This window comes from Pseudophryne corroboree, chromosome 5 (genome assembly GCF_028390025.1).
Source record: "Pseudophryne corroboree isolate aPseCor3 chromosome 5, aPseCor3.hap2, whole genome shotgun sequence".
Taxonomy (NCBI): Eukaryota; Metazoa; Chordata; class Amphibia; order Anura; family Myobatrachidae; genus Pseudophryne; species Pseudophryne corroboree.
Genome location: NC_086448.1, coordinates 82,407,298 through 82,424,857, shown reverse-complemented (window position 1 = coordinate 82,424,857; position 17,560 = coordinate 82,407,298). Strand labels below are relative to the sequence as shown.

The window sequence follows — 17,560 nt, the reverse complement described above, 5'->3', positions numbered from 1 at the left end:
GCCTCAGCATGACGCTGGGGCTTCGCAAGCGGACTCGGGGGCGGTAGGCGGTCGTCTCAAGAATTACAGCGCGCAGTGGGCTCACTCGCAGGTAAATCCCTGGATCCTGCAGATAATATCTCAGGGGTACAGGTTGAAATTAGAGACAGAGCCACCTCGCCGTTTCCTGAAGTCTGCTTTACCAACGTCCCCCTCAGGAAGGGAGACGGTTTTGGAAGCCATTCACAAGCTGTATTCTCAGCAGGTGATAGTCAAGGTACCTCTTCTACAACAAGGGAAGGGGTATTATTCCACTCTTTTTGTGGTACCGAAGCCGGATGGCTCGGTAAGGCCTATTCTAAATCTGAAGTCCTTGAACCTGTACATAAAGAAGTTCAAGTTCAAGATGGAGTCACTCAGAGCAGTGATAGCGAACCTGGAAGAAGGGGACTTTATGGTATCCTTGGACATCAAGGATGCGTATCTCCACGTTCCAATTACCCCTCACACAGGGGTACCTCAGGTTCGTTGTACAAAACTGTCACTATCAGTTTCAGACGCTGCCGTTTGGTTTGTCCACGGCACCTCGGGTCTTTACAAAGGTAATGGCCGAGATAATATTTCTTCTTCGAAGAAAAGGCGTATTAATTATCCCATACTTGGACGATCTCCTAATAAGGGCAAGGTCCAGAGAACAGCTAGAGATGGGTTTAGCACTATCTCAAGAGGTGCTAAAGCAGCACGGATGGATTCTGAATATTCCAAAATCCCAATTAATGCCGACAACTCGTCTGCTGTTCCTGGGGATGATTCTGGACACAGTTCAGAAAAAGGTTTTTCTTTCCGAAGAAAAAGCCAAGGAGTTATCTGACCTGGTCAGGAACCTCCTAAAACCAGGAAAGGTGTCTGTACATCAATGCACAAGAGTCCTGGGAAAAAATGGTAGCTTCTTACGAAGCAATCCCTTTCGGCAGATTCCATGCAAAGGGATCTGTTGGACAAATGGTCAGGGTCGCATCTTCAGATGCACCTGCGGATAACCCTGTCGCCGAGGACAAGGGTATCCCTTCTGTGGTGGTTGCAGGAGGCTCATCTATTGGAGGGCCGCAGATTCGGCATGCAGGATTGGATCCTGGTGACCACGGATGCCAGCCTGAGAGGCTGGGGAGCAGTCACACAGGGAAGAAATTTCCAGGGAGTGTGGTCGAGCCTGAAAAAGTCTCTTCACATAAGCATTCTGGAACTAAGAGCAATCTACAATGCTCTAAGCCAGGCGGAACCTCTGCTTCAAGGAAGACCGGTGTTGATCCAGTCGGACAACATCACGGCAGTCGCCCATGTTAACAGACAGGGCGGCACAAGAAGCAGGAGGGCAATGGCAGAAGCTGCCAGGATCCTTCGCTGGGCGGAGAATCACGTGATAGCACTGTCAGCAGTATTCATCCCGGGCGTGGACAACTGGGAAGCAGACTTCCTCAGCAGACACGACTTTCACCCGGGAGAGTGGGGACTTCATCCAGAAGTTTTCCACATGCTATTAAACCGTTGGGTAAAACCAATGGTGGACATGATGGCGTCTCGCCTCAACAAAACACTGGACAGGTATTGCGCCAGGTCAAGAGATCCGCAGGCAATAGCTGTGGACGCGCTGGTAACACCTTGGGTGTACCAGTCGGTATATGTGTTTCCTCCTCTGCCTCTCATACCAAAGGTATTGAGGATTATACGGCAAAGAGGAGTAAGACTAGTGGCTCCGGATTGGCCAAGAAGGACTTGGTACCCGGAACTTCAAGAGATGGTCACGGACGATCCGTGGCCTCTACTTCTGAGAAGGGACCTGCTTCAGCAGGGTACTTGTCTTTTTTAAGACTTACCGCGGCTGCGTTTGACGGCATGGCGTTTGAATGCCAGATCCTAAAAGGAAAAGGCATTCCAGAAGAAGTCATTCCTACCTTGATAAAGGCAAGGAAGGAAGTCACCGCGAAGCATTATCGCCGTATTTGGCGAAAATATGTTGCGTGGTGCGAGCAGCGGAGTGCTCCGATGGAGGAATTTCAACTGGGTCGTTTTCCTACATTTCCTGCAATCAGGATTGTCTATGGGTCTCAAATTGGGATCTATTAAGGTTCAAATTTCGGCCCTATCAATATTCTTCCAAAAAGAATTGGCCTCAGTCCCTGAGGTCCAGATTTTATCAAAGGAGTACTGCATATACAGCCTCCTGTGGTGCCTAAGGTGGCACCGTGGGATCTAAATGTAGTTTTAGATTTCCTCAAATCCAATTGGTTTGAACCACTAAAGAATGTGGATTTGAAATATCTCACATGGAAAGTGACTATGTTACTGGCCCTGGCTTCGGCCGGGAGAGTATCTGAACTGGCGGCTTTGTTTTATAAAAGCCCTTATTTAATTTTCCATTCGACATAGGGCAGAGCTGCGGACGCGTCCGCATTTTCTCCCTAAGGTGGTATCAGCGTTTCACCTGAACCAGCCTATTGTAGTGCCTGCGGCTACAGACGACTTGAAGGACTCCAAGTTGTTGGACGTTGTCAGAGCCTTAAAAATATACATTTAAAGGACGGCTGGAGTCAGAAAATCTGACTCGCTGTTTATACTGTATGCACCCAACAAGTTGGGTGCACCTGCTTCTAAGCAGTCGATTGCTCGTTGGATTTGTAACAAAATTCAACTTGCACATTCTGTGGCAGGCCTGCCACAGCCTAAATCTGTTAAGGCCCATTCCGCAAGGAAGGTGGGCTCATCTTGGGCGGCTGCCCGAGGGGTCTCGGCATTACAACTCTGCCGAGCAGCTACGTGGTCAGGGGAGAACACGTTTGTAAATTTTTACAAAATTGATACCCTGGCAAAGGAGGACCTGGAGTTCTCTCATTCGGTGCTGCAGAGTCATCCGCACTCTCCCGCCCGTTTGGGAGCTTTGGTATAATCCCCATGGTCCTTTCAGGAACCCCAGCATCCACTTAGGACGATAGAGAAAATAAGAATTTACTTACCGATAATTCTATTTCTCGGAGTCCGTAGTGGATGCTGGGCGCCCATCCCAAGTGCGGATTATCTGCAATACTTGTACATAGTTATTGTTAACTAATTCGGGTTATTGTTTAGGAAGCCATCTTTCAGAGGCTCCTCTGTTATCATACTGTTAACTGGGTTTAGATCACAAGTTGTACGGTGTGATTGGTGTGGCTGGTATGAGTCTTACCCGGGATTCAAAATCCTCCCTTATTGTGTACGCTCGTCCGGGCACAGTACCTAACTGGAGTCTGGAGGAGGGTCATAGGGGGAGGAGCCAGTACACACCACCTGACCTGTAAAAGCTTTACTTTTGTGCCCTGTCTCCTGCGGAGCCGCTATTCCCCATGGTCCTTTCAGGAACCCCAGCATCCACTACGGACTCCGAGAAATAGAATTATCGGTAAGTAAATTCTTATTTTCTCACTAATATTAGTTAGGAACACTGGTCCCAAGTCCTCATGTGAGTGCAAACGCCACACTCAGTATATGTGCTTAAATTCCCCATGTTAGTAGCACTGTCACTCATGATCAAAGAGTAAGAAACTATGGGGGTCTATGTACTAAGCCTGGGAGAGAGAGAAAGTGGACGGAGATAAAGTACCAACCAACCAGCTCCTCACTGTCATTTTTCAAACACAGCCTGTAACATGGCAGTTAAGAGCTGATTGGCTGGTACTTTATCTCCGTCCATGTTACTTGAAGTGCATGCTCATCTGCAGAGTTCATTGAGGTCAGATGCAGGTCAGATACGTCTTGGCCAGTGCCAATTCAGCATTTCCACCCAGCCTTGGCATGTTACCGCTACTTAAGGTGTGTACACACGGAGCGATGTGGCTCAGCGATTTTGACTATATAGTCTAAATCGCTAAGAAAGTTAGTGCATATCATAGAAACATAAACATAGAAACATAGAATTTGACGGCAGATAAGAACCACTTGGCCCATCTAGTCGGCCCCTTTTTTTTATCCTTTAGGTAATCTCAACCCTTTTTGAACCTTAATTCTTTGTAAGGATATTCATATGCCTATCCCAAGCATGTTTAAATTGCTCTACAGTCTTAGCCTCTACCACCTCTGATGGGAGACTATTCCACTTATCCACTACCCTTTATGTGAAATAATTTTTCCTTAAATTTCCCCTGAACCTGCCTCTCTCAAGTTTCAGTGTATGTCCTTGAGTTCTAATACTTCTCTTCCTTTGAAGAATGTTTCCCTCCTGAACTTTGTTAAAACCTTTGGTATATTTGAAAGTTTCTATCATGTCCCCCCTTTCCCTTCTCTCCTCCATACTACACATGTTAAGATCTTTTAGCCTTTCCGGGTAAGTTTTGTGATGTAGGCCATGCACCATTTTAGTTGCCCTTCTTTGTACACTCTCTAATGTATTTATATCCTTCTGGAGATATGGTCTCCAGAAATGGACACAGTATTCCAGATGAGGCCGCACCATTGACCTATACAGTGGCATTATTACTTCTCTTTTCCTGCTACTGATTCCTCTTCCTATGCAACCAAGCATCTGACTTGCCTTTCTCATTGCTTTGTTGCATTGCTTTCCTGCCTTTAAGTCACTTGAAATAGTGACTCCTAAATCCCTTTCCTCCTCAGTAGTTTCCATTATAGTACCCTCGATACTATATTTAGCCTTTGGGTTTTTGAGACCCAAGTGCATGATTTTGCATTTTTTAGCATTAAACTGTAGTTGCCATGTTCTTGACCATTTTTCAAGTCTAGCTAGGTCATCAATCATTTGTTTTACCCCTCCTGGTGTGTCTACCCTGTTGCATATCTTTGTATCATCTGCAAAAAGGCATACTTTCCCTTCAATACCATTTGCAATGTCACCAACAAAGATATTAAAGAGAACTGGTCCGAGTACAGATCCCTGGGGTACTCCACTGGTAACATTTCCCTCCATAGATTGCACTCCATTTACTACAACTGTTTCCTATCCTGCAACCAGTTTCTTATCCATTTAACTATTTTATAATCCACCCCCACACTTTCAAGTTTATTTATCAGTCTGCGATGTGGGACAGCGTCAAATGCCTTACTAAAGTCTAGATATGCTACATCTACAGCTCCCCCTTGATCTATTATTTTCATCACAGAGTCAAAGTCCGTAAGATCGCTCGGTGTGTACACGGCGAGCGACAGTGATGTGCGTCGCTGCCAGGTTGCTTTCACTGGGAAAAATAACTGCAGGCAAGTCAATTTTCACTAGGTCGCTGGAAAAGCAAAAGCACCCCCCTATTTAAATGAGTTAGTCAAAATCGCCCATAGCCAAAATCGCTTGCACACTTAGTCAAAATCGCTGGTACAGGTAGTCAAAATCGCCTACTGCCAGTCCAAAGTAAAACGCTCAGTCAAAATCACTCCGTGTGTACGGACCTTAAGTCCATTCTGTTTACATTCGTTAGTGGGCGTAGCATTGTGCTGCCTTTACTGCTCTTTGACATCGTGCCTAGGACACGTAACCCCTGTGTCTCTAAGGACCACTGATGATTCTCCATCTATAATCTGATACTTTAAGCCTTTCTGTTTCTGTGCCTAGAACCCGTTTACTTAAAAAATAAAATAAAAAAAATTATCACTTTTTGTACAGCAAGTCTTTAACTTGTCTGTCTTTTAAAATAATCTGTTTAGTTCTGAGTGATCACAAGGCAAGGAATTGGAGGATGGGACATGCGTCTGTTTACAGTTTTGTGGAGATGAGAACAGCTTTTGTCAGGACATATTCCCCGGTGAGAAGCAGAATTAGCAATCAAACAAGCAGCAGTCAACATGTTGTCACAAAGTGGAGCAAATCACCGCAAGAATAAGCCGGCACATAAATGCATATTGCTACATGTTAATAAGATACTTTATACAGATGCACCAGTGCTGGGACGGGGCTGCTTACTAATTGTACAGCGTCTGATCTACTTACCATTTCCCTTTATTTACGCTATAACCATCGCCTATGTGTAAGGTGTCGGATAGCGTAATGGATCATACAAAAAAATCAGAACTGATTGCATATGAGGTGGTTGATTAAAAATCGGGTATGAGACAGGAGGGGGGGGGTGCATAGCGGACCCAGCGCATGGATCAGTATTCGCCAGTTACATAAGATACAGCTATTTTTTTTAAATCAAATCTATAAAAGTAGAGAGAATTTTTTCTAACCTCCTCTTCTCGCTCTCTCTCGGGCTGATTCCGAATTGCACACCGCTGAGACTGCATTAGCGCCTTTTGTCGTCATCACGTCTGCAGCTTTATGCTAATGCTAGTATAACCCTTTCCCTGGTGCACAGCCGTGTCTGAATGTGCAAGGGCAGGGGCGGCCACTTGGTGTGTCTGCAGTGGCAGCCATCGCAAGCACCATGCTAGGTGCAGAATCTCCACCACAGTATGGCCTCCTATATACTCGATTAAGCTTCTGAGTGTGCAACCACTTCTGTGACACACCCGGGACACTCCCTTAACACGCCCATCAGAATATCTCTGTGCGTCTGTTTAGCCACTTTCCAGTCACTGCCCAGTACATTCCGGAGTACGTGCTGCACAATCAGACCTGAAATTCTCTACGCAGACTCCGTGGGATGCGTGCGCCGGGCAGCTTTTTACAGCAAAAAATGAGCAATTTACATGAACGTTGTCATTACATCCTACTCTGAATCAGTCTTTCTCTCTCTCTCTCTCTCTCTCTCACGTCTTATCTCTCCCATCTCTCTCTCTCTCTCTCTCTCTCTCTCTCTCTCTCTCTCTCTCTCTCTCTCTCTCTCTCTCTCTCACATCTATCAATCATGAAATATATTGTATAAACAGTTTCTCTGAATAATGGATTCCTGGGTTTTGTGCTTTGTCACAGGCAGTGGCTGATCATTTTCTCCTATCATCAGACAGTGCATCACACACACATTGGGTACAGTATACTATGAGAAGTGTCTCGCTGTATCACTAACGGCATAGCTAACATTCCATACCCGCCAAGCATCACCGTGTTGAAGTGAGATAATGCTGGGACTATTTAGCTACACCGCCTCCTCTATTAACACATACTAGCCCTCTTTCTCTCTCTCCTGTGAGTTGCTGGCATCCTTGATACCTGTTGCATAATAATATGGTGGAGAGAAACAAATAGCCCCTAATTCTCTTTCACACACCGCCAATGTGCTGGAAATGTGTCCGTGCTCTTGTGGCGCAAATTATCTCCACAACAACGGTGGTTGCCCTGGCAATAAGCCTGCTCTGTGCTGCCTGATCATTTAATGTGGCCATCGTCCCAGCAGCGGTGGAGTCGGAGATTAGCAGAGTGACTTTGCAGACTTGCAAGTGCTGTGTTCATTAACCAAGCTGGATTTATTCAGGAGGAAGAGTTTGGGGTCCAGGAGACTTTCTCTGAGCGTGGAAACCAGAGCTCGCTGTCGCGGCTGGAGGTGATGGAGGATGAGCTGGCTGGAAAGCGGCAAGAGATTGAAGAGTTGAACAGGGAACTGGAAGAGATGAGGGCAGCCTACGGCACCGAAGGACTGCAGCAGGTACATAGACTTTCACCACTTAATCAAGATATACACATATATATATATATATATATATATATATATATATATATATATAAACACAGATGGATCTACCTGGTTAGTGATCCAGCAGAATTCACCTGTTTCTGGCGTTTCTGCGTTCCCCTCTAGCACCCGCGTTATGGATGAGAACATTGTGTTTCTTTTGCCTCTGTTGTTCCCTGTTATATGTCTACCTGTGAATATGAGTAATTAATATATATTGCCCCATAGCGGATCTACACGTTGAAACATATATGGAGCCACATAGCTGATTTGCTTATGTTTGCCTTCCACTACTGGTGGAATGTGACGCATCATGTGACAGTTGTTGTTTTAATGTCTTGTGGTTTTACAAAAAGAGCAGAGACCTGTAGAAATGAGCTTTTCCCTGCTGCATTGGTTGCAAAGTGAGTGGAACCACAGATTTGCTTTGAGTCAGGGACAGTTAATCTGTTTCGCTCTGGCAACATGGGTGTTAGATGGAAACACTTTTCATTATAAATGTTTTCTCTATTCCCAGGGCTGTGAGGTCTGTAAGTCAAACCTTCAGCTCAGGCTCTTCTGTTTTACTAATAGATAAGTTAGAGTCGACGGTTTGGCTTAACAGACTCTACAACACTTCGGGATAGATAAAATAATATTAAAACGTTGTAGATTTCCTCAGACAGTACTGTATTAGCAGACATTAGTCTGTCTGATTTTTATTTTTGTTTTCATGTAGGGACGTTTTATTATTAGTTCTGAGTATTATTCATTAGTTACCTGTAGCCACTTGCATGGTATTATAACAATATATAGGTTATTGGTTCATGACTTTTGAGAAATTAATGCTTTATGGCTGGTTATAGAAGAAATGTGCTAGGGACTGATGTCTGGGCCGCCATCAGAAATTGTGGGGCCCAGCCCTGGCAAATAGACAGGACCCCACTAACCCTCCACCATGGGGAGGGGAGATCGGACGACGTGAGAACAACAGTGAGAATAAAATTATTGAATAGAGGGAAATGGTAGAGAGAAACAGAAATAGTAGGTGGGAGAGAAGGAATATGGGCAGACGGGGAAGAGAGAGGAGGAGGAATAGGGGGAGATGGGGAGAAAGAGGTAGAATAGAGGGTAATGGGATAGAGAGGACGAACAGAGAGAGAAGAATTAGGGGGCAATGGGGGAGGAGGTTAGAGAGAATGAATAGAGGAGAAATGGGAGAGAGAAAAATATAAATAGGGGAAAATGGGAGACAGAGAAATGAATAGCGGGAAATGGAAGGGGGAGAAAATAAATATGTGGGAGACAATGAGAGAGAGAGAATGAATACCCAGTGGGGGAGAGAGACACACAGAGACAGAATGAAGGGGAAATGGGAGAGGTAGAAGAAATAGAAGGAAACGGGACAGACAGAGGGGTGGGGGGAGGGAGAGAGAATGAATAGGGGGAAATGGAAGAGAGAGAGTAAATTATTAGGGGGAAATGGGAGAGAGAGAATGAATAGCTAATGGGAGAGAGAGCGACAGACAGAGAGAAGGAATAGGGGAAATAAGAGCGTGAGAGAGAAGGAATAGGGGAAATGGGAGAGAGATAGGGAATAGAGAGAAATGGGACAGAGTGAGAGAGAGGAGGGGGGAGAGAGGAAATTATTAGAGGGAAATGGGACAGAGAGATGGATAGGGAGAAAGGAGGAATAGAGAGAGAGAATAAAAAGTGGAAATAGGAGACAATGAGAGAGAGAGAATGAATAGGGTGGAAATGGGAGAGAGACGGTGTAGGGGGAATAGTATGAGAAAGAGAGAGAATGAATAAGGGGACATGGAGGAGAGAGAGAGACAATAAATAGGGGAAATGGAGAGGAGAGAGAGAAGAATAGGGGAAATGGGAGAATGGAGGAATAGAGGGAGAGAGCTCCCTGACTAGAATACAGCAGACTCATACTCACCTTGGTGGGGAGGCTGAGAGGGTGGTCCTGGTTGCATTGGGTTCCTTTTGCCCCGAATGTCTTTGCTCCTCCTCCTCTCTTCACAATCAGATGCCACCTCCCTGCAGGATTCTTCTTCCGTTCAGAGGGAGCAGTTGGTCTCCCGAAAGATGCATCATTTAGACAAGTCTGGTCCTGGAGAGCAGGTGCTGCTGGGACATGTAGTTTTTATGTAATTATTTGCTGCACAGCACGGGGCGAGATTGCAGGCGCAGAACCATTACCTCCGGAGTCCTGTAAGACAGAAGACTATTCTATTTCACACTATTAAGTTGTAGGACCAGGACCTCCTTTGTCCCAGTCCCTGCAGCTCCCCCCTGATGGTGGCCCTGGCAGACGTCATTCATCTACATGGTTTCATTTGTATGGAGCTGCAATCTATTTCTAAGAATTTGCACATAAAACTGAACCAATTGTCCACCAAAAACAAAACATTAAAATCCTATGAAATGTGAAATAAAATTACCTACCTGCCCACATGTGACTTACATGGATATTGTAATATAAACTGTGTACAAGTAGATGGGACATCACATGGCAAAGCACAGTACTAGGGGAAGGAGGTGGGTTCGGCACAGAAGAGGATGGGTACTATTGCACTATATATTGCTTACCGCCACTTTAACTTGTAACACTAAAGTATTTGTTAAATAGAGTAGCTCCTTCTAATTTATTTTTTTGTTTTACTATTAAATTGCCCTCACATGTCAAGTTACACATCAGAAAAACAGTGTGTCGCCTATCATCTCAAATGGCAGCCAGATTCATGGTGAGACAATGCAGTTGTAAGCTGTCCAGCACAACTGTTCCTCTGTGTGTAGCTAGTCCAGTTCAGTGCAAGTTGTTCCGTCTTACCATTGTCCCTCGTTTGTTCTAGAACTTTCTCAACAGCTTTTATTGCTATATTTGTACTTGTTAACATTGAAGACTATTACTTTTTATCTTAAAGGGGGGTTTTATTTTGATTTTAACCTTTCTAACTTTATACTGAATACAGTACATTGGGCCATATGCAGGTTTGATAGTAAACCAAAAAAGTTAGCATTTGGGCAAAGCCATGTTGCAGTGCAGACTGATGTAACATGTGCAGAGAGATATAGATTTGGGTGGGGTGTGTTCAAACTGAAACGTAAATTGCAGTGTAGAAATTAAGCACCCAGTATTTACCCTGCACAGAAACAATGCCGCCGGTCACTATACTGACGCCGGGATCCAGAGCAATTGAAAGACCGACATTCGGCATGCCGAATAACAGGGACTATTCCCACTTGTGGGTGTCCACGACACCCTTAGAGTGTGAATAGATCCTGCGTAGCGAGATGCTCTACGCAGCAGGCTCGGTGGCTCACTGCTCTCGCCAAGGGACTTTGTTACACTGGCCCCCCTAACACCCCCCCACGCCAGTCTATAACTCGGGATCCCACAGTCGGTATGGTGACCGGCTAGAACCCAAACGCCGGTCACCCATACCCAACCTGAAACAATATAACCTACTCAAATCTAACTCTCTGTGCACATGTTACTTCTGCCCCACCTGCAGTGCGACATGGTTTTGCCCAATTGCTAACTTTTCTGGTTTGCTAAGAAACCTAAATAACCCCCTTTCTTTTTGTAGCTTCCATCTGTATATTCGATCATCAGACAATAAGCGTCATTTACAAACCAAAGCAGAACGTTTGTAACCTGCAAGCTTGGCAATGTTTCTTGCACCTCATTTATCTTCAGTTGTACCCTCAGCAACTATTGCTACAGTTGTGGCAAACACCCCTTCTCGGCGTGCCAAGTCCCGTACGACTCCTCTTGCGCCGGACGCTGTTTTTGTATGGATGTGCATTTTAATTGCAGTGCAACAAAACCGCTTCATGAGACTGCATTGATTAATCCTATATGCGACACTTAGACATCTGTGTGCAACTGAGTGTGAATCTGTATATGAAGTGCTACGATGCAGCGGGCGCGGCTTTTTTCTCTAACGTCCTAGTGGATGCTGGGGACTCCGTAAGGACCATGGGGAATAGACTGGCTCCGCAGGAGACAGGGCACTTTAAGAAAGAATTAGGATACTGGTGTGCACTGGCTCCTCCCTCTATGTCCCTCCTCCAGACCTCAGTTTGAATCTGTGCCCGGACGAGCTGGGTGCTACTTAGTGGGCTCTCCTGAGCTTGCTAAAAAGAAAGTATTTTGTTAGGTTTTTTATTTTCAGAGAGATCTGCTGGCAACAGACTCTGCTACGTGGGACTGAGGGGAGAGAAGCAGCCCTACTCACTGAAGATAGGTCCTGCTTCTTAGGCTACTGGACACCATTAGCTCCAGAGGGATCGTACACAGGAACGCACCCTTGGTCGTCCGATCCCGGAGCCGCGCCGCCGTCCCCCTCGCAGAGCCAGAAGACAGAAGCCGGCGTGAGAAGCAAGAAGACTTCAAAATCGGCGGCAGAAGACTCCAGTCTTCATATGAGGTAGCGCACAGCACTGCAGCTGTGCGCCATTGCTCCCACACTAAACCCACACACTCCGGTCACTGTAGGGTGCAGGGGGGGGGGGGGGGGGGCGCCCTGGGCAGCAATTGGGAACCTCTTGGCAAAAAGCAGCATACATACAGTTGGGCACTATATATATATATATATATATATATATATATATATGCATGAGACCCCGCCATTATTTTACACACAAAACGCGGGACAGAAGCCCGCCGCTGAGGGGGCGGGGCTTCTTCCTCAGCACTCACCAGCGCCATTTTCTCTCCACAGCTCCGCTGAGAGGAAACTCCCCAGGCTCTCCCCTGCAGAATCACGGTAGAAAGAGGGTAAAAAGAGAGGGGGGGGCACATAAATTTGGCGCAAAAACAGTATATACAGCAGCTACTGGGTTAACACTAAGTTACTGTGTGATTCCTGGGTCATATAGCGCTGGGGTGTGTGCTGGCATACTCTCTTTGTCTCTCCAAAAGGCCTTGTGGGGGAACGGTCTTAAAATAGAGCATCCCCTGTGTGTGTGGTGTGTCGGTACGCTTGTGTCGGCATGTTTGACGAGGAAGGCTATGTGGAAACAGAGCGGGTACAAATGAATGTGGGGTCGCCGCCGACACCCGATTGGATGGATATGTGGAAGGTTTTAAATGATAATGTTAATTCCTTGCATAAAAGGTTGGATAAAGCTGAAGCCTTGGGACAGTCAGGGTCTCAACCCATGCCTGATCCTACATCGCAGAGGCCGTCAGGGTCTCAGAAGCGCCCACTATCCCGAATTGTTAACACCGATATCGACACGGATTCTGACTCCAGTGTCGATGGCGATGATGCAAAGTTGCAGCCTAAAATGGCTAAAGCCATCTGCTACATGATTATAGCAATGAAAGATGTGTTGCACATCACAGAGGAAACCCCAGTCCCTGACAAGAGGGTTTATATGTATGGGGAGAAAAGGCAAGAGGTGACCTTTCCCCCTCCACATGAGTTAAATGAGTTATGTGAAAAAGCTTGGGAATCTCCAGATAGAAAACTGCAGATTTCCAAACGGATGCTTATGGCGTATCCTTTCCCGCCAATGGACAGGTTACGCTGGGAATCCTCCCCTAGGGTAGACAAAGCTTTAACACTCTTATCCAAGAGGGTAGCCCTGCCGTCACAGGATACGGTCACCCTTAAAGATGCTGCTGATAGAAAGCAGGAAGGTATCCTGAAGTCCATTTATACACATTCAGGTACCTTACTACGGCCGGCGATTGCGTCGGCCTGGATGTGTAGTGCTGCAGCAGCATGGACAGATACCTTATCTGAGGAACTTGATACCTTGGACAAGGATACTATATTACTAACCCTGGGGCATATAAAAGACGCTGTCCTATATATGAGAGATGATCAAAGAGACGTTAGCCTACTGGGCTCTAGAATAAATGCAATGTCGATTTCTGCTAGAAGGGTCCTGTGGACTCGGCAATGGACAGGCGATGCTGACTCGAAAAGGCACATGGAGGTTTTACCTTACAAGAGTGAGGAATTGTTTGGGGACGGTCTCTCGGACCTGGTCTCCACAGCTACGGCTGGAAAGTCAAATTTTTTGCCATATGTTCCCTCACAACCTAAGAAAGCACCATATTACCAAATGCAGTCCTTTCGATCACAAAAAGGCAAGAAAGTCCGAGGTGCGTCCTTTCTTGGCAGGGGTAGAGGAAAGAAGCTGCACAATACAGCTAGTTCCCAGGAACAGAAGTCCTCCCCGGCTTCCACTAAATCCACCGCATGATGCTGGGGCTCCACAGGCGGAGCCAGGCCCGGTGGGGGAGCGTCTCCGAAATTTCAGCCACAAGTGGGTTCACTCACAGGTGGATCCCTGGGCTATAGAGATTGTGTCTCAGGGATACAAGCTGGAATTCGAAGAGATGCCCCCTCACCGTTACCTCAAATCGGCCCTGCCAGCTTCCCCCTTAGAGAGGGAAATAGTGTTAGCTGCAATTCACAAATTGTATCTCCAGCAGGTGGGGGTAAAGGTTCCCCTCCTTCAACAGGGAAGGGGTTACTATTCGTCAATGTTTGTGGTACCAAAACCGGACGGTTCGGTCAGACCCATATTGAATTTAAAATCCCTGAACATATACCTGAAAAGGTTCAAGTTCAAGATGGAATCGCTCAGAGCGGTCATCGCAAGCCTGGAGGAGGGGGATTTTATGGTGTCTCTGGACATAAAGGATGCTTACCTTCATGTCCCCATTTATCCACCTCATCAGGAGTACCTCAGATTTGTGGTACAGTATTGTCATTACCAATTCCAGACGTTTCCGTTTGGTCTCTCCACGGCACCGAGAATATTTACCAAGGTAATGGCGGAAATGATGGTGCTCCTGCGAAAGCAAGGAGTCACAATTATCCCATACTTGGACGATCTCCTCATAAAGGCGAGGTCCAGAGAGCAGTTGCTGATCAGCGTAGCACGCTCTCGGGAAGTGTTACAACAGCACGGCTGGATTCTGAATATTCCAAAGTCGCAGCTGATTCCTACGACGCGTCTGCCTTCCTGGGCATGATTCTGGACACAGACCAGAAGAAGGTTTTTCTCCCGATGGAGAAGGCTCAGGAACTTATGACACTGGTCAGAGACCTCTTAAAACCAAAACAGGTGTCGGTGCATCACTGCACGCGAGTCCTGGGAAAGATGGTGGCGTCATACGAAGCCATTCCCTTCGGCAGGTTCCATGCGAGGACCTTTCAATGGGATCTGTTGGACAAGTGGTCCGGATCGCATCTACAGATGCATCGGCTGATCACCCTATCCCCCAGGGCCAGGGTGTCTCTTCTGTGGTGGCTGCAGAGTGCTCACCTTCTCGAGGGCCGCAGATTGGGCATTCAGGACTGGGTCCTGGTGACCACGGATGCAAGCCTCCGAGGGTGGGGGCAGTCACACAGGGAAGAAATTTCCAGGGTCTGCGGTCAAGTCAGGAGACTTGCCTTCACATCAATATCCTGGAACTAAGGGCCATATACAACGCCCTAAGTCAAGCGGAGACCCTGCTTCGCAACCAATCGGTGCTGATTCAATCAGATAACATCACTGCAGTGGCTCATGTAAACCGCCAAGGCGGCACAAGGAGCAGGGTGGCGATGGCGGAAGCCACCAGAATTCTTCGATGGGCGGAGAATCACGTACGAGCACTGTCAGCAGTGTTCATTCTGGGAGTGGACAACTGGGAAACAGACTTCCTCAGCAGGCACGACCTCCACCCGGGAGAGTGGGGACTTCATCAAGAAGTCTTCGCGCAGATTGCAGGTCGGTGGGAACTGCCACAGGTGGACATGATGGCATCCCGCCTCAACAAAAAGCTACAGAGGTATTGCGCCAGGTCAAGAGACCCTCAGGCGATAGCTGTAGACGCACTAGTGACACCGTGGGTGTTCCAGTCGGTTTATGTGTTTCCTCCTCTTCCTCTCATACCCAAGGTGCTGAGAATCATAAGAAAAAGAGGAGTGAGAACAATACTCATTGTTCCGGATTGGCCAAGAAGGACTTGGTATCCAGAGCTGCAAGAAATGCTCACAGAGGACCCATGGCCTCTGCCTCTAAGACAGGATCTGTTGCAACAGGGGCCCTGTCTGTTCCAAGACTTACCGCGGCTGCGTTTGACGGCATGGCGGTTGAACGCCGGGTCCTAGCAGAAAAAGGCATTCCGGATGAGGTTATTCCTACGCTGATAAAGGCTAGGAAGGACGTGACGGCTAAACATTATCACCGTATATGGCGAAAATATGTTGCTTGGTGTGAGGCCAGGAATGCCCCTACAGAGGAATTCCAGCTGGGCCATTTCCTTCATTTCCTACAGTCGGGAGTGACTTTGGGCCTAAAATTGGGTTCCATTAAGGTCCAGATTTCAGCCCTATCCATTTTCTTTCAAAAAGAACTGGCTTCTCTTCCTGAAGTTCAGACGTTTGTAAAGGGAGTGCTGCATATTCAGCCCCCGTTTGTGCCTCCAGTGGCACCTTGGGATCTTAACGTGGTGTTGAGTTTCCTGAAATCACACTGGTTTGAGCCACTTAAAACCGTGGAGTTAAAATTTCTCACGTGGAAGGTGGTCATGCTGTTAGCCTTGGCTTCAGCTAGGCGTGTGTCAGAATTAGTGGCTTTGTCACATAAAAGCCCCTATCTGGTTTTCCATATGGACAGGGCGGAATTGCGGACCCGTCCGCAATTTTTGCCAAAAGTGGTGTCATCTTTTCATATGAACCAACCTATTGTGATGCCTGTGGCTTCTCGTGACTTGGAGGATTCCGAGTTGCTAGATGTGGTCAGGGCTTTGAAGGTTTATGTAGCCAGAACGGCGAGAGTCAGGAAAACTGAGTCACTGTTTATCATGTATGCACCCAACAAGCTGGGTGCTCCTGCTTCAAAGCAAACTATTGCTCGCTGGATCTGTAACACGATTCAGCAGGCTCATTCTGCAACTGGATTGCCGCTACCAAAATCAGTAAAAGCCCATTCCACAAGGAAGGTGGGCTCTTCTTGGGCGGCTGCCCGAGGGGTCTCGGCATTACAGCTTTGCCGAGCAGCAACTTGGTCGGGTTCAAACACTTTTGCAAAGTTCTACAAGTTTGATACCCTGGCTGAGGAGGACCTTGTGTTTGCCCATTCGGTGCTGCAGAGTCATCCGCACTCTCCGGCCCGTTTGGGAGCTTTGGTATAATCCCCATGGTCCGTACGGAGTCCCCAGCATCCACTAGGACGTTAGAGAAAATAAGATTTTACTCACCGGTAAATCTATTTCTCGTAGTCCGTAGTGGATGCTGGGCGCCCGTCCCAAGTGCGGACTTCTTCTGCAATACTTGTACATAGTTATTGCTTAAATAAGGGTTATGTTATGGTTGCATCAGGGTTTATCTGATGCTCTGTTGTTGTTCATACTGTTAACTGGGTAAGTTTATCACGAGTTATACGGTGTGATTGGTGTGGCTGGTATGAGTCTTACCCTGGATTCCAAAATCCTTTCCTTGTACTGTCAGCTCTTCCGGGCACAGTTTCTTTAACTGAGGTCTGGAGGAGGGACATAGAGGGGGGAGCCAGTGCACACCAGTATCCTAATTCTTTCTTAAAGTGCCCTGTCTCACGCGGAGCCCGTCTATTCCCCATGGTCCTTACGGAGTACCCAGCATCCACTACGGACTACGAGAAATAGATTTACCGGTAAGTAAAATCTTATTTTTTCCATATTGTTCTGTTGTTCTTCGTATACAGAGTCAGACTCTGATGCACACAGATATACAAGTGTCATTTATCAAATGAATCAGTGCAGTCCTGTGAAGTGGTTGTATCGTATTGCGATTAAGATACACCTTTGTGCAAAAATGTTGCTCGGTGCGGCTCAGTCACACCAGGTGTCTCGTGCTGCATGGCGTATTAAGGCTAGGTGTATGGGAATATATCTGAATAAAGTACCCCACGCATTCATGGTAATTGACACAGTAGAAATAATTTTAGCCAGCATCGCACACTTGACAATCACTATCCACTGTCCTCAAAAACATGTGAAATTGTAAAAAAAAAAATAA

At 46.8% G+C, this 17,560-nt stretch overlaps 1 protein-coding gene across 10 annotated transcripts in view; it reads left to right on the top strand.

Moving 5' to 3' along the window:
- AKAP9 (A-kinase anchoring protein 9) overlaps positions 1-17,560 on the top strand; it is a 467,089-nt gene that overhangs the window by 88,904 nt on the left and 360,625 nt on the right. For 7 of the 10 annotated variants that reach the window (XM_063921427.1, XM_063921432.1, XM_063921425.1 and 4 more), the window contains 2 exons: positions 6,866-6,919; positions 7,365-7,535. The exons of 1 other annotated variant lie outside the window; for it this stretch is intronic. In XM_063921427.1, the coding sequence (XP_063777497.1) occupies positions 6,866-6,919; positions 7,365-7,535 (225 nt within the window). The remainder of the gene's footprint in view (positions 1-6,865; positions 6,920-7,364; positions 7,536-17,560) is intronic. 2 more of the 10 variants (XM_063921430.1, XM_063921429.1) reach the window with 1 other exon arrangement.